At 37.9% G+C, this 26,372-nt stretch overlaps 1 protein-coding gene across 1 annotated transcript in view; it reads right to left on the bottom strand.

Moving 5' to 3' along the window:
• Positions 1-26,372, bottom strand: part of LOC134575864 (cGMP-dependent protein kinase 2-like) — a 177,219-nt gene that overhangs the window by 53,820 nt on the left and 97,027 nt on the right. Inside the window, exons 8-12 of the mRNA XM_063435306.1 lie at positions 23,845-23,939; positions 17,083-17,151; positions 16,083-16,184; positions 4,881-5,031; positions 2,274-2,410 (exon numbers count right to left, since the gene is read on the bottom strand). Coding sequence (XP_063291376.1) covers positions 2,274-2,410; positions 4,881-5,031; positions 16,083-16,184; positions 17,083-17,151; positions 23,845-23,939 — 554 coding nt within the window. The remainder of the gene's footprint in view (positions 1-2,273; positions 2,411-4,880; positions 5,032-16,082; positions 16,185-17,082; positions 17,152-23,844; positions 23,940-26,372) is intronic.

Here is a 26,372-nt window from a genome sequence, read left to right as displayed (position 1 = left end):
ACAGTAACTGCTTCACCTAATTGAAATAGTATAGTAACCTGTGTCCCCTGGAGGTGTCTTTCTATTAAATTTTTTATGTTTTAATGGAATGTGAGAGTCCCTAGCAGTATAGTCAGATTCTTGCTGTTTACCTGGTTCCATCGCTGCGTCTCTCCCTCACCTCTGTGAGGCCCCATGCAGGCATGCACTGGGGTTCTGGATGGAGTTTAGCTTGGTGGGTCCTCCTCAGTAGCTCCCTGTGTGGTGCTCTTCCAAGTGCCATCAGCAATCTATACAGTTGCTAATCCCCTTTGTTGACTGACCTTTCTGCCTGAATACTCGTTTATGAACCTTTGCTGCCTGGACCCATGTTTGGGAAGTGGGCTCATATCCTCATTTAATGTTAAACTGCTTGAAAATTGTTTAAAATGAATCTGAGGGATGGTGCCAGAGTACTTCACACACATCTAACATTGATAACTGATTACTACAGTACAATACAAGTATTTTATTTTCTATCACTCTTATTAAAATGGGTAACATAGTAACAGGTTTAAGTCAGTCAAATGATGAGAGTATGCAAATTCTGACTGTGGGAGTAACTTGTTTCTGTGGATTTTACTGTGGGGATCTGTGTGTGTTGATCCTGGGGTGATGAAGATAATGTATGTAACGGATCGCCTGGCACCCCGACTTGGTACCTCCGTTAATGGATGCTCCTAGCGCTTCCTGAGGACTCCAAGCACTCTGGCAGACACCACAATCACCGAACCGATTCAGCATATGAACCTTCTCAAGCATATGAATGCTGTAGACCATTGAATAGGAACCATACGAATAGGCTTGTACTCCTAGCAGTCAACTGGAACAGCATACAATAAATCCTTCCCCCAATAATGAGACGACACATCACTTTGAGGGTAAAACAGGAACTCTCGACTGGCTCATCCAGCCTGGCTTTTATTACACTTGTACACTTACAGGCCACACCCAGGGGGAGGCATAACATAACCAATCACATACATGGTACAACCCACACATCCCCTCCCCTCAGATAACCAGTTAACATAATTATACAGCCAGGAAAACTACAGTTTTTATACATGTGCTATAACTTTAAATCCATACATCCAATCTTCCCAAATATCTTCCCACATATTTAGAGTCAGCACACTTTAAACATACACCCTTCCAAAAATCAGACAAATCCATCCAGTGGATCAAAAGTTAGCTGGAGGTCCCTTTATGACCGACCGCAAGCACATTTTCCTGCCCAAAACAGTTCCATAGATTTGGGCTGTGCGGCCGGTCAATTTCATGCGAAAAAACGACCATTTCGAACGGGACTTAGTCTCTGGAGCTGCAAGTTCAGTATGGAAGAAGGTAAGGGTCAGCGGTGTTCGGTAAAATGTGTTTTAGTTCCACAGAATCTTTAGCATACACCGCTGACCGCATTCGACTGAACAAAGATGGCCGCCGCCACGTGCAATTAACCTGCAGTAACCTCACAGCCTGGGAGGTAAATTGCCTGCACACTTTAACTTCTGGGTGGTCCGCCTGTGTGGTACTTGGTTCAGTAAGCCCTATTTACTGAACCAAGTGTGGGAAAGCCAGGGGCAAGTTATTTTACAGGTCTGGGGACATAGTCTTAAAGGAGCATTGTTCACCAAAGTTACAAGATGTCCCAAGACGGTTCTTAAAGGGCCATACACACCCAATAAAAGTCCATAAGTTTTCAGGGGCCATAGTCTTAAAGGGTATTGTTACCCAAAGTCTCAATATGTCCCCAGACAGTTCTTAAAGGGCCAGCAGCAGTACAATAAAATACCATTCACTGTGCTTAAAGGGCCAGCAGTCGCACAACAAAATACAATATGCCCCAAATAACCCAGGGGCCATAGTCAGCAGGTAGGAGGCGGGCAAACAGGCTTCTCCAGGGCCCAGTGGCGAGGTTGGTTTTGCCACAATGTACATAGACTTATTAGACCAGGGGTGCCCGTAAGGTAGATCCCCAGATGTTGTAGAACAGCTTTCTAAAGGCATGCAAAGCATCATGGGAGTTGCAGTTCTATAATATCTGGGGATTTACCTCTTGGGCACCCCTGTATCCGACCAATATATATGCTTGGGATAACTGATGAATTTCCACAATTGAGATCACTGTGTGTAACTGATGAGAATGCTCACAGGTTGACTATAGTTCTTTATTCAAATTACATCGTCAACCGCATAAAGACCTGGTTAGGATGGCTGGTGAGAATGGAATGCATTGTTTGACATAATGAATATATTACCTGATTATAAACGGACAGTTAATCTGCTGTAAAATGTTTTTCTCCCAGTAAACATGTTCCTGTTGATGTGTGTCTACAATGTGTTTTTTCTTAATACATTTTAGTGCAAATGTCATGTCTTCATCTTTTAATTTCACCTGAAAATAAAATGGAGTGATATCAGCTTGCGTCTAAGACAACTCAAATTATCAATTCGTTTCAGTATATGTGTATCTAGATTTTGCTGGCCATTGGCACTACACCAGGCACAGTTCCTACATGGACCATCACCACATTACGTACTCTATATAACTCTGTGATGTCCACCGGCACACAAAAAGTGGCTTCAGCCCAAAGGTTAATTTTATGTCCCCTCCCACATATATTTACATTAGATTCTTCTAAACCACACTCTATGTCAAATAATAAATTGTAATGTTCTATAAATCACATAATTATACTAAATCTTTGAATACACCTGTATTTATAAACTCTGCACCTGCTGTATTAACCCTACACCATGCAATATTACCTTGCACCACAACATTAACCCCAAACTTGTAGCATTACTCATACGGTATGAAGACCCTGTACCCACAACAATACTCCCCAGTTGTATGGTGCTTTAAAGTGGCTTTTGGTTTTAATAAATTATGTACTAGGAAGCGATCATTCTGTCTCAGTACTAGAGGGGACTCGGGCTAACAATAAAAGGGTGCCTAAATCAGACCCTTGTTTTTTTTTTAGGTTCCCATATGGGGCTATAGCCCAAGTCAGCCCCTCTTTAGCAACACCTCTGCTGGCCATTAGGGAAGTATTATTCAAAAACCACATCAGGGGTACACTTTGCCTTGATTCACAGCAACAGAAATCATATAGTTACCTACAAAATGTGTCATGGTTCTCAAATTGTATTTTATATCAATCCATTTCTACACATTATGCATTTTTTAATTTTTTTTTATTTTATTTTATATTTTCCATACAAGCATTCACTACCAGCACTACTGCCAATATGTTTATGTTTGTTATACTCTTTGCAATCTAATGCTCACATGGAGTCTCATTAAACTTGGCAGGTAATACAAGCATGAAGAATGGAAAACAGTTCAGATGTAATGCTTACTTTCCATTGCCTTCTTTTAGGTAGCTATATTTTCTATAATTGCCTTTTGTGCTCAATTTCCATGGCATTCTCTCTCCCATATAAAATTTACTTTGCATTTCTTTTACTCTATCATTTCTCACTTTGCTTTTAACTAGTAAATGGATTTTGCTGCATTTAAATGTAATGCTTTAGAGCACTGTGTTATTGATAAGATAATCTTGACGGGTGGACTCTGCAATAAATATGCATAAAAACTATTTCCAAGAAATACTCTAGATATTCATTGAAATGGTTGTGCTATAAACAAAAACCAAGATATCGTCTCTTAATACAATTTTATCATGTTATGGTCTGTGCATTCATCAGTTAGTTTTTTTTTTTTTTTAAACATGTTGATTAATCCCCCTGCAGAACAACAGTATAAGAGGACACACTGTATGAACTACAAGAGTACATTGATACATTTTCCTGTATATGATAAAGAAAATAACTGTGTAATATTTTGTTTTTCTTTTGTTTTCTCTACACACGGTACGTGGGCTGGCTGTTAACACAGCACTCAGCAGCTGGCACTGTAGGTATGGATGACATCACTCATAAGCATGAGCAGCACATTAAATTAGGGTGCGCACCCATAGAAAATGACCTAAACTTTACATAAAAATACACATTTCTGCTCTAATGATAAAAAGGTGTATAAAGAGGTTTCCTTTAAAAACATAAGCTAATCCAAAGCCACACAAGTGAAGTTAAACAGGAGACAGGTAGGACAACTTGGCCCTTCGTTAGGGTGTGCCACTGTGCATGCTTAAGATGTCACTATATAGTAAGAAAAGAGGAAGCTGAGTACAGCTAAAGGCTCGTTGCTGACTCCCTATGCATATATCAATTAGACTATGGGAAATTTAAATGACATCTTATTCATTGCCTCAATGTTTATTTAAAAAAAAAAAAAAAAAAAACAATACTTAAAGACTCTCTATTCACCAGAATCTTGACTAGTGGTTTTGGGACACAGATTGCAGTGTTTACATTGCTGCCTAACGCCACTTCTAGTGGCTGTCACTCTGAGCCACTAGAGGTGCTTACTTGTTGTAGTCCTGCATAGAAAGAACCGATGTTCTGCATATCCACACTCTGCATGGAGGTTCCAAACATTCCCCATAGAAATGCATTGAGTGATTGCCACACATTTACAGTAGCCTCCTAATGTTTCCTTATGGGAAAGGATTGGATTGCTTAAGATCATCAATATTGATGATCTCAGACATTCAAGGAGTGGAGATACCTGTGCGCAGGGGGTAAATAAGGTGGTGCTTTATAAATTCTATGGGGCCCTGAATCCAACTTGCTAGTATAACATTCTAGTGTTACATGTTTGTATTCTTAAACCAAGAGTGTTCCTTTAAAATGATACTTAATATTTAAAATACCTCAAATCAGAGAGATGTTTTATACACATTCTTTGGGTTTTAGAGAAACATTAGATTTTTTTAATGAAATTTTCCAATCTGTCTTACCAGTTCAACACGTCCAAATCCTCCTGTTCCAAGAGTTGTTATGACATCTAAATAACGGAAGGGTGATGTACTGGAAAACCTGGAAACCAGCTCCCTCAACTGGTTGACCTCTGAGTTATCCCGAGAAATTGAATGATGGAGGCTTTTTCGTCTACAAGACCAGAACACACCAAGCTCAGTTTTAAATATGAAATATAATGTTTCCCCATTAAAAATAGCTAGATTATACAGTATCCATTGCATGTATATTCAATTGCTTATTTCACTACTCACTGGCAGAAAAAGAAAATGAACATTTTTCAAGGGCACTATAAGATAAACATTTGTGGTGTTGGGCAAAACACTCCAATCATGATATTAAACTTCACCTTCCAGAATTCCTGTATAAATATACTATGACTGGTTAAATTGAAATGGGCAGAAAGTTCAATATTCACCATAATTTGCAGACCCCAATAAAAAAAATATTGGATAAGTTTTTGACATGGTTTAATATATTTGGATACACTTTTTAAATTATTTTGATATATTGAATAATATATATATATTTTTTTTAGATATTTTTGTATATATTGATATATTTCTTTATATATGATATTTTAATATTTAGAAAAATAATTTTAAAAGTTTATCCAAAAATATTACATGATTTGAAAAGCTTAACCAAAAATATACAATTTAAAAATTAGAAATTTAATTAAAAAACTAAATATTAAAGTAAATTACTTGTTTTTTTTTTAATAAAACAATTAATACCAGTCATATCTTAAGCAATTTTATGTTGCTTCTGCCTGCTATGGAGAATTATGCTGTCAGTGCTACCATGGTATTTATGGGTGGAGGTAATTATTCTAGTTCTTTAAACTAAAAAGAAATGCTATGAAGACACAAGTATAAATTCTTCATGTTCTAGAAGTGGCTCACACACTTTTAGTTATGGAACATGTGAGACCGAATTACATTTGTTATTTTTCCTACACCTTATCAACCAGTTGATCATTAACCTTCCATTTCTCCATTGAACCAGCATTCCAAAATGTGATACAGCTTGAGATGTATTCACTAAATTTTGTGTTGTTCAGCTGAACACAGACGGGTACATTCACTGTATAGGGGATTGTAATAAATTGAAAACTAAATTTCAAAAGTCAAGCTAAAACAGCTAGTCTGTGACTGCATGACTAACCAAAATGTTTTAATTCAAATTTTAATTTCCCACAATTCAGTGCTTAGTGAATCTTTTGCATGTATACTAATATAAAGAAGTTCTAAAACAAATTAAATCTTGACTTTTCTAGGTACAAAAACTCACGGTTTGGCGAAAAAGTCCCATGAAATTTATTCTTCCACAAATCTTTTTCCATTCACATGGAACAAGACACAAGAAGCCACACACAAATGGATGAGGATGTTTAAAGTGACTTTTTAAAATGCTCATTTGTATGCCTGCCTTGAGAATCCTTAAGATGTGTGAGACCCATTGATGACTCTATCTTTTTTGCAATCATCTACACTGTAAGATATACTAAACACCAATCCCCTGTGTAAGACGCCTGCAATGCAATTTCCACCACAAAAATGTGCTAGATGTGAAGTGAAATGCAACATATGAGAAGAATACAAATAGGTTCATATTATTACTTCAAGGGGGTTCTTATACTGCGTGTCACAGTGCAGATTGAGTTATTAACACAGTCATGCTAGAACATATTGTCTTTGTTCCATTTTGTCCTGGTTTTCCTATTAATATCTAGCTTATATTTTGCCAATATATAATTCTAGGAATACAGCAAATGTGTTATCTGTCATATAAATGCATGGTATAAAAACACATTCTGACACACAACATTGGCAAGCTGGAACATGTGCAAATATTAATTTAGCCCAAAAATTATTTTTTATGCATACCAGGGAATTAATTCTTATCCCATAAGCTCATTTTTTAAATATTAATCAATTTCATGCTATGTAGTCAATCCAAAAATGATTTTTTTACAGGAGTATAAAGGAGTGGCACATAGGAATAGTAAGATAAGTATAATAAGAACCACGGCTACAGTAGCCAACTCTGTACTTACTCTATAGATGCCACATGAAAAGGAAGAGGTACTCAGAAGGTCAGCTCAAATTGTTTTACCACACAACCATTGGAGTAACTACCATGGTCGCAGGGGTCGCAGCCGCGACCGGTCCCGTCCCATCACTCCTAGCCGATCCCTGTGACTGTGGGAAAGCATCCCTTCAGGGCATGTGGTCACTGAGTGACCAGCAGGAATGTAGCACAAAGCACAGCATTTCCCCTCCTGCCAGTCACTGCATGTAGTGTGGTCAAGCAGATCAAAAAATGACAGGAAGTGCTCACTGACAGAGCACTTCCTGTCAGACTGGGTACTGTGGTCCACTCTGAGGTGAGCAGTTACGGGAGGGCCAATGGAGGAGAGACACGGAGGGGCTGATGGGGCAGTATTAGAAATGGTCAGGCTGGGAGGAAAACATGAGACACAAGGAGGGGCTGGGGGGTAAATTAAGCACTTGGAGGGCCTGGGAAAGAGAGATTAACACACACATGGGGGGTGGGGGGGGGGGGGCAGGGAAATTTCTATTTCCTATATTGCTCACAACTAACTTGATCTGGCATTGTTGAACTAATGGGACATCACTGCATTCAAATATGAGTATTTTATTGCACTAAAATCTAACAGCATTATGACATTCACAGTTAAAATGCCAAGCAGAACTTGGAAAATAACAAAATGTCTTAATTTCTCACACTTTAAAAATATATATATATATATTTTATATATATTAAATTATGTTTTATGTATAAATATTTGATATGAAATTTAAGCCCAAGTTCTCCCGAACACAATGATTTATAATTACTGTGGGTGCACTTAATATGAAAGAAATAAATTATGGTTGAAGAGACATATATAGCTCAAATTCTAGGTTTTGTTTTGGTTCTGGACTTGGACAAATGCGTCCGTTGTTAAGGAGTTAACATGCATGATGTTGAACACTGCTACAGAAGGATAGAGGGCTCTGCTCTTATGTGGTTACAATTTTGTAACAGGATGAGAGTGAAAATGGTGGCTGTACTGACACAGGTCTTTACTCTTTATCATGCGCATCTCTGTGTATATCATATGATTAGAAATCATCTAGAAAGAATGATGGGAATCATATCAGAATAAGTCAACCATGTACTGTAGAATAACATACTGCTTGTTGATTATTTCCTGCACCTGTGTTTGTAACGCATGGAGATAGGTGGTGATTTTCTGTGAACAAATACACCTCTGTGCCAATCTCAAGGGCTTCAAATTCAGCCAGCCTTGTTCCATGTTCTACCATGACATGGAATGCCTCTAAACCAGATTGGTTTGAATTAAGCATTATATCCCTCACTTGGGCAGTGTACTTTAGTACAGTCTTTAGTTTTAGACTTGGTACTATAATAGTAGTGTTTTTTTTTTTCAATTAATGTCTGTGGAGACTACCTTCACCAAGCAATCAGGTTTCCTTTTAGAAAATGGTCTAAAGGCTACACAACATCTGACAGCTGAAAGGACTAACAGTCTCTGGAACAGTATCTATGTACTCTCATACTGGACCACTAGAATACCAAACCTGGTAATTTAACCCATTACTCTGGGCTGAAATGGCATGGGTTAATGCTAACCATGACTTGTCTCAATACACTCCATTCTTCACATGAGTATCCTTCAATAGTTCTTTCTTAAAGAATCCCTGCTCTGGATGACCTTTTACTAGTGCTACAGTCCATATGGGTATACGTTAGTTGCACCCTGATTAGGTACTCATTAGCCTGCCCCTATGTACCAAGTGGGTGACAGATAATTGTCTACTCAGAATATACAAATTGTGTCCCTTCCAATACTCACTGGTCCTTACAAAATAATCCATTGCATTTCAATGTATATCATGATATATTTGATGCAGTATGCTGTAAAATGACCTCAATTTATACTAACACAGATGTCAGAGCCACTACAGAGCTGTGCATCATCATTTGTCCCCATGCGTGTACCTTCCACCATTGCGATTGTTGATGAACACTATTTGCAAGTGGCTTGCTGTGGTACCTATTTACCTGACAGTACATTGTTCATTACACTTGTTTATCGCGATTCTGAACATCTGACATCCCTTCTGTCTTGGTTTTTCCTCAGTCATGAAACATTTTCTCTTTAGCCTGTGTTTAGCCTTTTTATGTTTCTCCTATCTATGGCTATTATATAATGCCCGGCCGCTTTAAGAATTATGTTTCTCCTACCTATGGCTTTTATATAATGCCCAGGAACAGATGAATAATATCTATTAAACCGTTTTTTGAACACAAAAGCATTTGTTATAAATTAATCGCTTCCTGAATTAATGTGACATTAACACAGATTCACTTCACATTTCCGCTACCAAGCTGCAATGCTTTTCTGTATCTCTGTCTTCTATGTTCTTGAGCTAGTACACAAGAACACTAAATAGTGATTTTTTTTCTCTCCCCTTTATGAAATGTATGTGCAATCTATCTTTCCCTAATGTCGGCCTCTGTGGAATTGCTCTTTCTTTCAATGGGATCACTTTATTTGAGACAGTAGAGAATTGTTCCCAAAGGCATAGCATATTAGCGATGTTATAGCATTATTATTAAGAAAATATATTTAAATGTAATACCTCTGTCTGGAAGCATTGTATTATTACTTTCTTTTTGTTTTGTTTTGCACAATCTGTATTTTATTGTAGGTTATGTCGATGTAACTTCTACATATATACATACTTGAAACTGATATGAAATATAACATATTAAAGGTGCTGTTTATTTCTCCTTATGTCTTGTGTGTCCCATTCTAGGATGTACATTCCCTACAGAGAGATGTGACCCAAATAAGAGCGATAAGCCTCTAGGCTACAGAGGCCTATATATATATATATAAGGGGGGCAAATATACTCCTGTAAGAAAATGCTCTTTTGGGTATATAACTAAAATAAAGTCTCAGTAGGTTCACACTGTGAGAGATTGACTATATTTCTTACAGGAGTCTCAATGGTTATTTTTATTTATTTATTTATTTTTAATCTGCATTAATCTGGGCCTTCAGGATAACATTAAACCTCAAACATAGTGCATGCATATTTTACTGGTTCTTCATATGCAGCCATTTTATTAGACATTTCTTCTACCAGAGCCTCCAAGCAGCACAATTCTGTAGTTTAGTGTCTCAGGTAGCCTAGAATCAGAATGTATCTATTATTTATTTGTCTCATAGTAAGCTCCTTGGATAAATGTCAACTATTTGTCAAAGTGTTCTGAAAAGTAACATACATTCCATATTGGTTAAAGTGTTCTAAACCTGATCTAAAAGCCACTGTTCAAAAAACACACACATTTAGTGTGGCAGAAAAACAAAAAGTGAAATAGAACATAAATACTCAAAACTAATGATTAAGGTGCAAAAGAAGCAACTGGTGAGAAAACCCAACAGATTAAATCAATTGTGCCACAATTTGGCTGAAAGGTAGATATACGTGATGGCAACACTTTGATGAATCTCCCACATTGTGTTAAAGAATGTAGTTATGTCACAGTAATGCAGAGTAGTGTATGTATCGCCTATGTTAAAGGGTTACTCCAACTGCCATGACCACGTCTGCTTTTAGATGTGGTCTTGGTGGTAGGAATCTATATTTCCAGTGTTTCTGTTGAGAGATATTTGCACTTTTGTGCCGGGAGCTAGACACACCCCTAGTACACGTGACCTATGCATAGCACAACTCTGTTCTGGACCGCCTAATGTCAAGTCTGTGAAAAAATATACGTCTATCATCAGCATGCACAGCGTGCTGGCAACAGACATAGTCAACTTCTCCCTTGCAGACAGTGCTGCTTTCTAGGGAAGCCAAGCTCTCTCCTCCCTCTGTGTACTCCCTCCTGCCTCCCTCCAATGTCTGTTAAAACATTGTTTTTCTTTCTAGGTCCACCCCTCCCAGGTCCACCTCTTCCCTCCGTCCGCATATATGCTCTGAGCTTGGCAAATGGTCCAGTCAAATGCTTCTGATTGAGAGATTGATATGATGGCAGAGCTGACCACAGAGGAAGTGTGGAAGGCAGTGTTTTAGGTCAAAAACTGTGATGGACCTACTTGGTGGGCCCTTATAAGTCTATACAAACTAAGGTAAAAAAAGGTTATAATAACCATTTAACCCCTTAAGGACACATGACATGTGTGACATGTCATGATTATCTTTTATTCCAGAAGTTTGGTCCTTAAGGGGTTAAAGTTATTTAAGGATCCCGTAGTACTTGGGTTCTTTGACATAGTGATGTACACTTCATAATATTGATATATGGTGTAACTAAAACCCTGTAGTTTTCACTTAAAGGGTTACTATAGTCACCAGAACCACTATAGCTCAATGTAGTGGTTCTGATATCTATAGCCTGTCCCTGCAGGCTGAGCATGGTAAACTCTGCCTTTACAGAGAAAAGGCTGTGTTTATATTGCTGTCTAGGAACACCTCTAAAGGCTGTCACTCAGGCAGCAATTAGAGGTGCTTCATTGTCCAGTGTGGAGCACTGGCTTTCTGAATGTTCCCCATAGAGAGGCTCATGATCAAGATTGATGATCTCAGCCATGGAGGCGGAGCCATAGAGGCGGAGACCAGTGCAGCATGGGGAAAAAGGAGAGTTAAAACACTATAGTGTTCCTATAAATGTGTTTAGAACAAGATTAAAGCTATATTTTGTGTTTCTAATAAGCTAATTCTGTATGATTTTATTTTAAATTAAAGGGATACTCTAGGCATTATAACCATTTTATTCATTCAATTAGTTTAATGCTTCCTCCTTAGCCAAAGAAGCACAAAGGGGATGTGCTAGGTGTGGGGGATGTTATTATAAACCTTCCTGACATCAAGGTAGCCATCTTTAGCTTGCTATTACGTGTGCATAAAATATAGGAAAATATCAGGCTCTTAATTTCCTCTGTGTTTGTGAAGTCCCATTTATAATGGATTTATTTTCATGTCTAGATCCAGATTCTGTAATAAGTTCTATAATAAATTGCATGTTGAAACTTCCGTTTTTTTCTTTTCATTTTCTTGTTCCTCTCAGTATATTGAATTGGCTTTAACCCCATAAGGACACATGACATGTGTGACATGTCATGATTCCCTTTTATTACAGAAGTTTGGTCCTTAAGGGGTTAAATAGTTTACTAAAGGGACACTCCAGGCACCCAGACCACTTCTGCCCATTGGAGTGGTCTGGGTGCCAACTCCCACTGCTCTTAACCCTGCAAGTGTAATTATTGCAGTTTTTTTATAAACTGCAATAATTACCTTGCAGGGTTAACTCCACCTCTAGTGGCTTTCTAGTAGAGGTGGAGTTAACCCTGCAAGATGTGGAGTTAACCCTGCAAGCCACTAGAGGGCACTTCCTCCTTCATAGCACAGAAAACCTGTGCTAGAGCGTCGCTGGACGTCCTCACACTGTGTGAGGACCTCCAGCGTCGCTCAATTCCCCATAGGAAAGCCGACGTAATACAGAGGTGGAGCGGCGGCGGAGGAAGAAGCAGCGACGTGGGACATGTCGCTGCCTCTGGTAAGTTAACGAAGGGGTTTTTACCCCTTCAGTAACCAGGGATTGTGGGGTGGGGGGGGGGGGAGGGCACCTGCAGTGCCAGGAAAACGGATTGTTTTCCTGGCACTGGAGTTTCCCTTAAAAAAAAATAAACAATTAGATTTAAACTTTTTCTAATTACCTTGTGTCACAAGAAAATGTTCACGCAACTCTAGCATAGTCACTAAATACAAGCCACTTGCAATTTCAAATAGTTTCTAAATTAATATAATTCAGATGCATCTTAAATCTGTGGTTATAAAGTACAAAGCAGTATATATGTCAGCATAATGTGAAAAAGGCAATTGTTATTCAATTTTAAGAACACTATCCAGAAAAGCAATATATGTGAGACATGCAATGCAGTGGGAGTTTTTTTTTTCCCCCCCTTTTCTACTTGCGGCCCAAGTAACAGATTATACAGCCACGTTTTCATTATTTTCCATCAAATGTCATTTAAATTTGAAAATAAAATAATTTTGAAGGCATTCTGAGCCCAAACAGCACAATTGCTAACTGAACTTCGAAAAGCTCAGGTCATCTTGCTACCTTTGGTAACAAGAACAGTTAAAATGTAAACTAAAGAAACAAAACAAAATGGACATATTGTCAGTATACAAGTAGAGGATCGTGGATAACAAGGAGGCTGTGTGGAGATGGTAGAACACGTTTTCCATTTATTTCTATGTATTTATTTACAGTTTTTTTCATTGATAGTGTAATGCATATTGTGTATAGATGTATGTAAAAATATACAATTTACAAAAAAAAATAACACAGGTGAACTTAAAGTTATAGACATAAGGTGAAGCTGAAAAAATATTGTACATACAAAAAAACAAAAAGGTAGCAATATAAATAAAAGTTAAATAGTTATAGCAGTTAATATAATTATGTAATATGAGGGAGACGGTTGCAATTCTACCTTTTACATATTCGTATATCTGTCACTGACAAAATCAATAAAATACATAAATAAAAAAATAAAAAGATAATCAATTATACCTAAGACAAAAGGAAAATTATTGACTTTAAACTGGCAATAAGGTTTCTTCTTGTAGTAACAAACTGTTAATAATATTCATATTAACAATTATAGCCCTAGATATATTCTTTTGCCAAGAACATGAATATACGTTTTTATTTGCTGAAATTATAACACAGCTAGGGAAAGAACTGCATCTCATTATTATTCTTACTGTAAATTACCCTTTTCGCAAGTCTTGAGAATAACCTATTGTCCTTTGTAATGTCCTGTTAACTAACAGGACATCAGTGAGATGATTTCATTGTCCCTGTTAATTTTTATTTAATGCTTTTATGTCCCCATTGAGATATAACTTTAATGTACACATGTGCAAGTTGTGTAAGCCTTCCTTTACAACTAAAAAAAAGTCCATTCCATTTATTCTAATTTCATTATAACCTTCTGAAAAACCAAATAAAATTGTGGTGGAAAGTTACTGGATGTCATGATACCTGTTGAAATGATCTATATGACATTAAATAGATGCATAATATTCTGGAGATGTTTTAAGTTGTGGGCTGTAATATATAACAAACAGCTGCTATTAAATATATTAAAAAAAACTACTTGTGTAAGATACACCTTTGGGTTATTCATTAAAGTAAGAATCCAATGTGAATTCAAACTACATTTCAAATTTTAAGTATTTGATCTGGAAAAATAGCTGTTTTAACCCCTTAAGGACACATGACATGTGTGACATGTCATGATCCCCTTTTATTCCAGCAGTTTAGTCCTTAAGGAGTTAAAGAGGTTTTCCAATTTGGATATTTTGGTGAAAATTTGAAATTCATTTTGATTTCTCACTTTCCTAAATGGGACATCTAAACTGGGAAGAGAAAGTCTTAAATATGCATGATTGGTGATCATGCCTTCTCACCCTACATTAGTAGCTGTATCCCTCTTTTCTTTGTACATATTTCTGTTTGGTTGGGCATCCCTGTGGGAAGGCTGCCGAGGGAAGCTGCGATCAAGTTACATTTTGTTATATATATTATTTCTGTTAAACAAAAATCTACATTTGTTTTTGTGTTTTTGTATATTAGTATGCTGATGTCAGAATGTGAATGCGCACTGGTACCAAATCAATGCTTGTACTGGTAAGGGTGGACAGTGCTGCGCAACATGAACATCAATAAATGGTACCGTGTTGGAATGTCACATCTTAGAAGATACCAGGTGAAGACAGCAGAACTTCTGCATCAATCTAGCAGTTATTGTAATATTGATTCTCAATGACTCCTTCATATCTAAAAGTGCTCTCATTAGTTAGAGAGAACACTATATAATGCATGAAAGGCATATTGTGCTGTGTTTTTCATTATACATCACACATTGTTGAGTTAAAAGCCCTTTTCATATGGCATTTTATAGTCCAATAATAAGTTGTGTGATTTAATGAGAAATTTAGTGTCTGCTAATAAAACACTTGAAAAGGAAGGCAATTTAGTGCAATCTGCTTACACAGAAAGGTGCTGTTATTAATGTATTAAGCAGATGGATTTTGTTGCTGTGTAACCGGACCCAGGCTATTGAACAATTAATATTTAATGCTGTTCATAGAAACACTTTGGATTGCTTAGAACATTTTCGACTTCCCATGGAAATAAACATCATTTGGCACCAAATGAAAATCCAGTTGTCCATTAATCTAGATTATAAACGTGTTGTTCTCTATGGTCAAAACGACAAAATCTTTGAGCAATCATCATATGCTTATTAAAATTCTCAATGCAAAATAGGTACATAGTTTATTTCATAATAGTGCTCTGCATTTTTTGTTTGTTGGCAATGAATGTGTAAAACTTGCATTCACGAAAAAAATAGTACAAGGTGTCAATATGTACTGATTGCTATAAACTCATACTAAAAGCTTATTTAACATAGTTAATGATTCAACGCAATTCTGTCATGGTTTTAAAATGTATTGTTATTATTTATGTATCTTGATTGTGAAGGTCAGACTAAAGTCAGCCAACAGAAAAGTAATCCATTCGATAAGGGTATGGTCTTAAGAATATCCAGCTCATTAATATTATGACTGAACCTTACAGTGCATTTGTAATAACTTTAACACAGGATGCATTTTGTTAAAAAAAAACAAAAAACAAAAAAAACAAACCATACCAGAGCCACCTTAAGCTACCAAAATATTTAGCTACAATATAAATCAGGTTAATGTGTAACTTGGGCTCACAGAGAGTTAACTTCCCTTTGTGTTCTTCACAAACCCACACATACCAAATATTGAAACCTCGATGACTTCGTAACATGACTTCATGTTATCAATTACTTAAATTCTGTAGAGGTACTTGACAGAAAATAGCTACAGTTCAGTTGGTAGAACGTTCACCACACATTCATTAATTTTAGTGGATGCCTGAGGTGACTTCTCTTGTTATTACCCAAGAAATTATGACATGTCTAATGTTCTTCTACCAATGTTGCTCATGGTGAATTGACTCAACAAAGTTGCCATTTCAAACAGCTGCCTTAACTGCATCTTATTCATTAGATAATAAAAATCACTGTTACCTTGCATTGCGTCTGTCGTGGTCATTCAGTGCAAGCTGGAACACATACTCTCGCAGATAAGTCTGTAGCTCCTGGTATGTCCCAACCATTTGATTGAAGGTACTGGCCAAATGAAAGAAAAAACAGAACAAGTTAGAACAAAGTGACCTTCACAAATGACCATTAAAATAGTGAGTTGTGGTTTATGTGGGAGGTAACTGTGTATTTGGCCATGTTTATGGACCCACAAAACCAAGCTAAATCAACAAATGCAATTATTTAATTGCCCATTAATGAGGGAAAATAACCTAGGGTATAAGGTTGTCTATATAATACAACAGGGAAATGTTTACAATCACCCATCCAGCAGCCCAGTCTTCATTTTAAAGTGTGGGATCTGAAGATGCTTTCTGTGAACTGAAAACATACTTAGCTAGCAAAGTACTCATACTATTTTTGTCTGGTCTACGAGCAAGCATCGTGATCTCTGAAATGCGTAATGCTTTCTTATTTCCACTGTCACTGTCCTGATTATACCTGGATACATATATAGAAGATATGAGAATATGGAGAGTTGGCAGAAATGTAAAAGCTAGCCCTTTGGTTAGTTTCTGTTAAGGTTTGGAACACACTTTTGTTCTTTACAGCGAGAAGCTTAGCAAGTCACATTTAAGACTGGTCTCACTCAGAAGGGTGGTCCAGAACCAAGATGACAGCAGACTCTCTCTCAATAATTAAACTGACATTTCTGGAAGTCAGAAAGATCTTCATCAGACCACCTCTTTCTTTGACTCTCACAACTTCTGAATGTTGAAAGACTTTCGAGTATCATGCACATAGGTTTATGGAAAAAAATAAGACCTTTTAAATGTTTGCATATACAAACGTTAGCCACACGTTCTACTCTAAACTCAGTCATTTATGGAGCTTGTCGACAATGGTATAAAAGCTATCCCATTCTATCCTGTGCAAGAGATGTATAAGATTATGCCAAGAATTAAAACAAATTTAAAGTACTCACTCTCTGTCAATCACAAGGCACTGCGTGTCATCTTCTTCAGCTATGATGTTGGCAGAGCGGACATCCTCACTTCAAAAGAACATCACAGTGAGAAACCAAGCATTGGAGATTTAATTAGCTATGTCTCACATCCTTCAATCATAGCATTATTGATCAAGTGGAAATAATCTCGCTTGAGATTGTTTGTTTTTAGCAAATCAAGTTCTCTCTGTTAATAAAATGGTTATTATGTATCTGTGTTCTTGTGCTTCACTGCTCATTCCTATCTTAATATGACATCACACGGTTTAAGTTCCAATTTTAACTTCCAAATACTCTGAAATCTATTCATTTTTATAGAATATAGATATCAAATTGTCAAAGAAAACAAAAGTCAGTCTTGATGTATTGATCAATATATTGATCTATATATTTTTCAACATGGGAGAATTGAGTCAAATGTTTGATGAATGGTCTTGATTATTTTGCAAAGTATGCTGCCATTGTTCAGAGAGAACAGTCTACTTAAGAATTATATATATATATAGCTATATATTTCTGTTTAGGTTAAGCTAGAAATACTATTTGAAATTTGTAATAATAAAATATTTTTAAATGTCTTATTTTTCGTCATTCAAAACTAGATTCCCTAAAAATCTAACATTTAAGCCTTTCCAATTCAGAGTAAAAAAAATTAATTATAATTAATAGTTATAATGAGCATAGGCCTCAATTTAAAAGCTTTCTAAATGATTCAATACTGTTAGAAAAACTTCCCAAATGATTTATCTACAGAAGTCACCTTTAAAGTAACACTTAGGGTCAGGAACACAAACGTGTATTCCTGACCCTATAGTTAAGTATTTAGGTGGCTGCCCCCTCCCCCCGTTTATTTTCCTTACTTAATTACTTTATTAATTTTACTCACTTTTATTCCAGCTCTGCGCAGCTTCTCTGGTGCTGGCCACGCCCCCGATCTGCCTCTTAGGCTGACATAATCTGAATTGATGGTCTCAGCCAATCACAATGCTTTTCTACAGGATTCTGATTATCTCAGCCAAGGAGGCAGGCCATAGAGCTACATACCACCGTGGCCGTTCAGTACCTCCTCATAGCGATGCATTGAATCAATGCATCTCTATGGGGAAAGTTCAGCATCTCCAAGCAGAGAGTGGAGATGCTGAACGTCAGTACTGCACACTGTGCAGCAATGACCCAGGAATCACCTCCAGTGGCCATCTGAGGAATGGCCACTGGAGGTGTCCCTAGGGAGCATGTCCCTAGGGGAAAAAAAAACAGTGTTTACTGCAAAAAGCCTGCAGAGACTGACTATACTCAAAGCCATGATATTTTACATGTGTTAAAGACTGATGATTTAATTTGTATGCCATTATGGTTGCAAGGAGCCTTAAAGGGACTTTAAAAGCTGGATAAATTTTAGTCATCTACTTATATAACATACACCATTTTGTGGCTACCTCTAGGACTACACAGTAAAGAATTAATTTTAAAAAAATAGAATATTTTGGGCATGGATTGGACCAGTAATTTGGGAGAACAGTTTTTGCTCCCCTATCCATAAAAAACAAGAACAAAATTCAAAAAGGAAACCGTAATAGCAAATTGAATAAGTGACAATTATAAATGACAGAGGATACTGAAGAGCCCATTGTTATTTATTCTTTTCACTTTTCTCTTTCAAGATATTTTTTAGTAATACATGTCAACCTTGAACTGATGATACTGTGGGATTTATGAAACCAATTTCTCATGATTTTTATTCCACATGTAAAAGGTGCTTTAAAGATTTAACAGGATTCAAAATGAACAACTCAGCAGCCAAACAGGAAGAGTAGACAGAATGCATGCTGGGAAATATTATGATCTACACATATTGAGAAAAATAATCTAAATGCAAATGTGTTATTGAAAATAATGTTCTTGTGATTAATGTAATTTTTTCCCCCCTTCCTTACAGACGATAGGTCCCTTTCAATAGACTATTTAGTTTAGTGTATTAAAATATATAAAAGAAGTCTCTTAAAACTGGGTTTATATTTAAAAAAATAATAATAATAATAATAATAATTTGCACAAAATCTTAAAATTTTTAAAAACCAAAAACCTTATATTGATTGTTTATCAAATGATTTACCACTTAATCCATCCAAAATGGCGGCCGATTTTGCAAGATCGCCTGCCATTTGAGAATGATAAAAACATAGCAAAAATGTATTATCCTCCAACCCAGTTCCCCATATTTCCATAAATAATGAATTATTTCCATGCTAGATAAACCAAAAAAATTTGGAAATGTTTGCTAGCTCCTTTTGACAATGCAATTATATTAAACATATCAGTCTGCTAGTTACATAGATGACAAAGTCTTAAAAATAGTAAATTACACAGAAACTTTGATCACATATTTAATTAAAAAAAAAAAAACATGCAAAACACTTGCCTTTGTAAATAAATAGCCTGCAGATGTCTTATAACTTATACTCGTCAATACGCGCAATTGTTATCAAGACAATTTATATTTATTAAAGCAAACCGTGATGATCTCTTCTCAATCAACAGTATTGTGTGTTGCACAGAGAATATATTATCAGGACAGCAATTTATGAAACGTTTCATAATTATCAAAGAACAAAGAATAAAATGCAAGGTTTTCATGGGCAAACAAATTAACTGCAATCAATACACAGAGACTAAATACTCCCACTATTGATTTCAAAAGGGTTGTTGGATTCTAAATAACTTTTACTGAGCCAAGCCTTATTACACAAAGGCGTTCAATACATATTGATGCCTTATCCATTTGTGTCCTTCCAAACAAATCCCTTAATTTAATTTAAAGTAATACACCAGGGTGGATTTTACCAACCATTTTAATTCCGATATTCTAGACAATTAAAAATACTCATAATTATATTGCTATTATTGCGATTACCATTTTTTTTAGACTTGCCCCATTTAAGGTTATTAAATTAGGGAGAGAACTGTGTTTGGTAGATAGATCCCTATTTGGGTATCTGTAAATATGGCAATTCCATATAAGGATATTAAATTGTTGAGCTATCTGCTAAGCAGCTTTTCTTAATTTTTATCTTTCAGCTGTTTAGTGGATAACTCCCTAAATACAATTGATACCCTTATGTGGGATTACCATAGTTAAGGATACCAAATTAGGGAGTTATTTAGTAGATATAGCTCCCTCCCTTATTTGGTATCCTTAAATATGACAATCCCACATAAGGGTACCAAATTAAGAAACTATCAACTAAGTAGCTGAAAGAAAAGCCACGTTCCTAATTTTGATCTTTCAGCTGTTTTGTAGAATAGAATGTCCAGAACAGAGGACACAAGTTAATGGGCTGGGTTTCAGGAGGTTAAGGATACTTATTAGGAATCTATTGACTAGACACAAGAACTCCCTAATTTAGTAGTGGTACCCTGAAATATGGTTTGGTAATCCCACATAAGGGCACATATTTTTCACAAATTAACTAATGAACTAATCAAGCAGAACATTTTGTGTGGAGTGCCCATTCCTAGCTGTTCTTTTAGAATGGATGGGTGTCAAAGCACTCCTTGCACCATAACCATTATATTGTGTTGCTGTGTATGGGTAGGTGAGTGATGTGTATAGTTGTGTGAAGGTCAGTGAAGGCTTTTCTATAGGGGGCACTTGGGGCAGTGCCCCACCAGTGTTTATGATTCTTTTTCTGGAAGGGAGGGTGGAAAGCCAAACAATATGGGAAAAAAATAGTGTCACTTTAATTCAGTAATAGGTTTCAATTCTGCAGGACCCCTCCCCCTCATTGTTAAGTGTTTGAAAAATCTTACATCTAGGACATGTAATCAAAATTTGGAATTTTAAATCTGCCTAGTGTCCTTTAAGAATTAATTTTATGAGTGGAGGCATGCTATTGGCTTCTTCATTCATGGGCCATCATTGGCTCATAGCACCAGGAGTTGGGGTTACAAGGCCCACAGGAGAGAGAAACAAGACTCCATCTTGGAAGCAAAGGGAGAGCACGGCCACATCAGCTCCTGGCCCCTGCCAAATGTAAGTATACTATATTATCTTTTTATCTCCCCCAGTATCCCAAGTGACTGTCTAAGGGCTGATTAAATAAGGAAATGTGCTCAAATATATAATTAATATAAATATATAATGCCAGTTGAGCCCATGGATGACAAGGGGTCAGGGACATTTCTGATACAGAGCACTGTGCTGCCTGTCACTAATAGTTTAAATACCCCGACTGCAGGACTGGGGCTGTGACTCTGATGACTGATCTGATCTGATTTCAATCTGTTTTAATCTGTAATGATTGTTGATTCTTTTAACCATTCCATTTACTTCTTGGCTCCAAATTACTACTACAGATTAATTATATTGCCAGCTGCAAAAGTAAAAAGGAGTCTATCAATATATTTATGCTTTAGCCCTGTGCACACTGTGTGATGAGAGCTAATAGTGAGTCAGGAGAAGCTGACATGGTTGGAGTCTATCACTATCTTGATGCTTTAGCCATGTGCACATTGTGTGCAGAGAGCTAATGGAGTTAATGGAGTAGCTGACATATTTCACAACTGCAGCAATATTTAATAGAAAGCAGCATTTATCACAGCAGGATCACTGCTGAAGATACGATCATGTAAGGGAGAGTTAAGATGGCTAGGAAGATAGACAGAGAGAGAAAGAGCTGGGACTTTATATAGAAACATGTACTGTGTGGGGATCTCTGTATTGCAACTCTGTCTAATCCATGATAGTGATCCTGGCTGTGTGGGAAATTTCTGAATATCTCCTTATTGTACCAGCTTTGTGTGTTATGTGTCTGTATTGTACTCAGTTCTACCTGTTGTATGGGTATCTCTGTAGTCTACCCTGCTCTGCAAATTGCATAGGTATCTTTATATTGTGCCCATCTCTGTGCATTATATGTCTATTTTGTTTAGTTTGTGGTATGATTATAAATTTATATTGTGCACAACTTATTTTACTGATGAGCATCTCTATATTTTTGCTCAGCTCGCTGTATTGTATGAGTATCTCTGTGCTTTATAGGAAAAAGTAAAATTCTGGGAGAGGGGTCTGGTGCCCCACCATCTTGAAACGTCACCAGCAGCCACTGGTGTAGGTAGCTAAAGCTCATGTTTATTAATTTGTGTGGACAGCAGTAAGGAATGTATGTGGGTAGACGGATGTGCTAAATCCTACACCACTTCTATGTGTCTCTCCCATACACCCGTATTTGAATGTATGTTTGCCTTCCAACCCTCTGGCTCTCTTTCCACTCCCAGCTCTCTTCCCATCTGGGTAATCCAACAAGTGCAGAATCAAGAACATAATTATAACATAGCTGGCTTCATGGTCACTAGTGGATAATATGCAAGATCCCAGCTATCAAAGGTGAACATTCCATGGCACAGTAGGATAGGTAAGCTACTCAGAGAGTTCCAAGCAAATGTTTAACTATTCTCAGTATTCTGTGCTAGTATCCATTCTTAAACTGTTCTCCTTCCGTTCTCCCCCATCCTCCTACCTTAAAGTAACACTATAGCGTTAGGAATACAAACATATTCTCAACACTATAGTCTTCTCCTATCTAGGTAGGTGTCTGCCTCCCTTGCAGTGGTTTAAAAGGTAATATTTGCTTACCTTAAGTCCCTCTGCTGTTGGTGTATGTGCAGTTACTCTGTGTCCCTGGCTGGGATCATCAAGATTAATGATCCAAGATAATCCAATGCTTCCCTATAAGGAAGCACTTAGAGGCTTGTGTGCATGCGTGGCAAGATGTCGCAGTGTGGTGATCAAAGGTAGAATCATTTGAGTTTAACTCAGTTATAGCTGAGGAAGCACTTCCTGGCAGCCACTAGAGGCATTTTAACTCTGCAATGAAAACATTACCATTCCTGCAAAACAGAAATGCTTTCAATTGAAGGGTTTTGGCACCCAAAACTCTACATTGTATACCTTTAATGCTAATTGCAGTAACTTTAATTCTCATCCAAGTAACAAATGCTTTGCTCTTCCCACTCTCATTATGAAGTACTGGCATGTGGAAGCAGGGCTAGGCTCAGGAAGTGTGCTGGAAGGAAACCTCTCCACATAGCACCTGGACTTCATTCCTGCAGCAAGACCAAACAGTCACCAAAGCCAGTAGAAGCTGCACCTACCAAACTTTCCAGTGCTACTGAATCTTCTCAAACCCACTGCGATGCACAACCTTTCTTATATCAAAGATGGAACTCAGGTCCAGTCAGGAAGATATTTTGTTCCCCCTGTTGACTCCTAAAACAGCTGGGGTTCTGGAGCAACAACTGAATTTTACCCCATGTACATGCATTTGGTAGAAATATTATTTCAAGAGGCACTAGGCAGGTGTTTTACCCTCACAACATTTTTATTGTTTCACCTCCTTTCATTGGAAAGGAAGGCTCCCAAGTGTGGGAGTAATTCTGATAATGTGTCATGGGAAAATGTTCACATTGCCCAGTGGATGTCACTGGCTTGAGAAATGTAGAAGAATGGAGGCGGTAGAAAAAAATAATTATATGTTCTCCTGTATTTACAAGTTTATTTCAAAGATTGCCTATTTCTTATATGCTGATCAATTATTAAGGATATATTTAAAATGACCACTTTGATAAATCTCCCCCACTGCATCCCTGAACAAAAAATAAAAAAAGTTTTAATGAAAAAAATGCATTGCTTCCTGAATGAGATATTCTACAAATCTCTGTAATGCTTCAAAAATCACATTATACCTAATCAATGCTTTTTCTCCAAAGTAGTCACCAACTCCTAGAGACTTGATTTGCTGTGGTTCCTGAGATCCTTCCACTGCTTGTGTTACAGATACCTGCAGAGAAGAAAACAAGACTCTGGTTATAAATCACGTGCATTATGTATTATCATTTTCATCATTTTCATCCCTCTTTCTTGAGGGTGCTAGAGCAGATATACACTGAACAAAGTTATAAACGCCACACTTTTGTTTTTGCCCCCCATTTTTCATGAGCTGGACTCAAAGATCTAAGACTTTTTCTATGTACACAAAAGGCCTATTTCTCTCAAATATTGTTTACAAATCTGTCTAAATCTAAGTTAACGAGCACTTCTCCTTTGCCGAGATAATCCATCCACCTCACAGGTGTTTCATATCAAGATGCTGATTAGACAGCATGATTATTGCACAGGTGTGCCTTAGACTAGCCACAATAAAAGGCCACTCTAATATGTGCAGTTTTACTGTATTAGAGGGTCTGGTAGGGTCCGAAAACTAGTCAGTATCCAGTATGACCACCATTTGCCTCACACAGTGCAGCACATCTCCTTCACATAGAGTTGATCAGGTTGTTGATTGTGGCCTGTGGAATGTTGGTCCACTCCTCTTCAATGGCTGTGCAAAGTTCCTGGATATTGGCAGGACCTGGAACACGCTGTCTTATACGCCGATCCAGAGCACCCCAAACATGCTCAATGGGTGACATGTCCGGTGAGTATGGTGGCCATGCAAGAACTGGGATGTTTTCAGCTTCCAGGAATTGTGCACAGATCCTTGCAACATGTTGCGTGCATTATCATGCTGCAACATGAGGTGATGGTCGTGGATGAATGGCACAGCAATGGATCTCGGGATCTCAGGATCTTGGATCTCGTCACGGTATCTCTGTGCATTCAAAATGCCATCAATACAATTCACCTGTGTTCATTGTCCATAACATACGCCTGCCCATACCATAACCGCACTGCCACCATGGGCCACTTGATTCACAACAATGACATCAGCAAACCGCTCACCCACATGACACCATACACACTGTCTGCCATCTTACATATGGTCTGCGTTTGTGAGGCGGGTTGAATCAGGGCCGGTGCAAGGATTTTTGCCGCTCTAGGCAAAAGAAAGTTTTGCCGCCCCCCCTTCCCACCTACCCTCCAGTGGCATCGCAATGCCCCACCCATATGATCTGCCATATGAACTAATGCCAGTGCTGCACACAGTGTGTGTTTACATTTAAAAGCCTGCAGGAAAAAAATATAGACACCAGAACCACTTTATTAAGCTGCAGTGGTTCTGGGGACTATAGTGTCCCTTTAATGTGAGGTAAATTAGAGATTAGTGTCACTAATAATATACTAGATTGCCTACTTACAACCAGATGAGGATGGTGATGGGCTCTGGCTGCAGTCTGGCTCCACTGGTCTGGTGTAGAACATGATCTCTGGAGGCTGTTTGTAACTGTGGTCACAAAATTCAATGTTTTGGAAGAACGGGAAGCAGCTCCATTTTTTGGGGCCCCTTACACAGCTCAAGGTCTGGGCCCCAGGGCCTGATGGTGAGTATGCCCATAAGTCTACCTACATGTTCCACCCATGAGTTCGCACACAAGGAGTGGAGTGTGTAGGGGATGTGTTACTGTAGAGGATCTAATGTGTGTGCTTATGGAATGTAGTGTATAGGGATACCAGTTTGTGTAGGTGATGCAGTGTGTTTGTTCGAAGTGGAAGCAGTGTGTTTTTGTGTAAGGGATAGAAAGCAGTGTGTGTTTGTGTACAAGGGATGTATTGTGTGTTTCTTGTTGTGTGTAAGGGATGCATTGTGTGAATCTGTGTTTGTATGCATAAGGGATGCAAAGTGTGTTTCTGTGTATGTAAGGGATGCTTTGAGTGTGTGTAAGAGATGCATTGTGTTTCTGTGTGTGTGTAAGAGAAGCAGTGTGTGTTTCTCTGTGTGTGTAAGGGATGCATTGTGTGTTTCTGTGTATATGTGCAAAGGATGCATTGTGTGTGTGTGTGTGTGTGTGTGTGTGTGTGTGTGTAATGGATGCATTGTGTGTTTCTCTGTGTGTAAGGGAAGCATGTTGTGTTTCTGTGTGTATAGGGATGCATTGTGTGTGTGTGTGTGTGTGTGTGTGTGTGCGTAGTGTGAAAGAGCTCCCTGTCCTGTCCCCTGTCCTATAGAGCTCTCCCTTCCATCCCTTAGAGATCTCCCCTGCCCCTTAGTGGTCTCTCCTCTCCCACCCACCTCCCTTAATGGTCTCCTTTTCTCCCCGACTTTCCATTAGTGGTCTCTCGTCTCCCCCTTAGTGGTCTCTGCTCTCCTCTGCCCCCCCTTTCTATTAGTGGTCTCTCCTCTCCCCCATCCCTTAGCGGTCTCTCCTCATGCCCCTCTCCTAGTGGTCTCTCCACCACCCCCTCCCTCCTTTAGTGGTCTCTCCCTCCCCCACGTTCTCCTCTACCCCCCTCCCTGTGTTTTCATCTCCCCGTGTTCTCCTCTTCTTCTCCCCCG

The sequence above is a fragment of the Pelobates fuscus genome, chromosome 10 (genome assembly GCF_036172605.1).
Source record: "Pelobates fuscus isolate aPelFus1 chromosome 10, aPelFus1.pri, whole genome shotgun sequence".
NCBI lineage: Eukaryota > Metazoa > Chordata > Amphibia > Anura > Pelobatidae > Pelobates > Pelobates fuscus.
The sequence above is the reverse complement of the archived record's forward strand: the minus strand, read 5'-3'. Positions and strand labels throughout refer to the sequence as shown.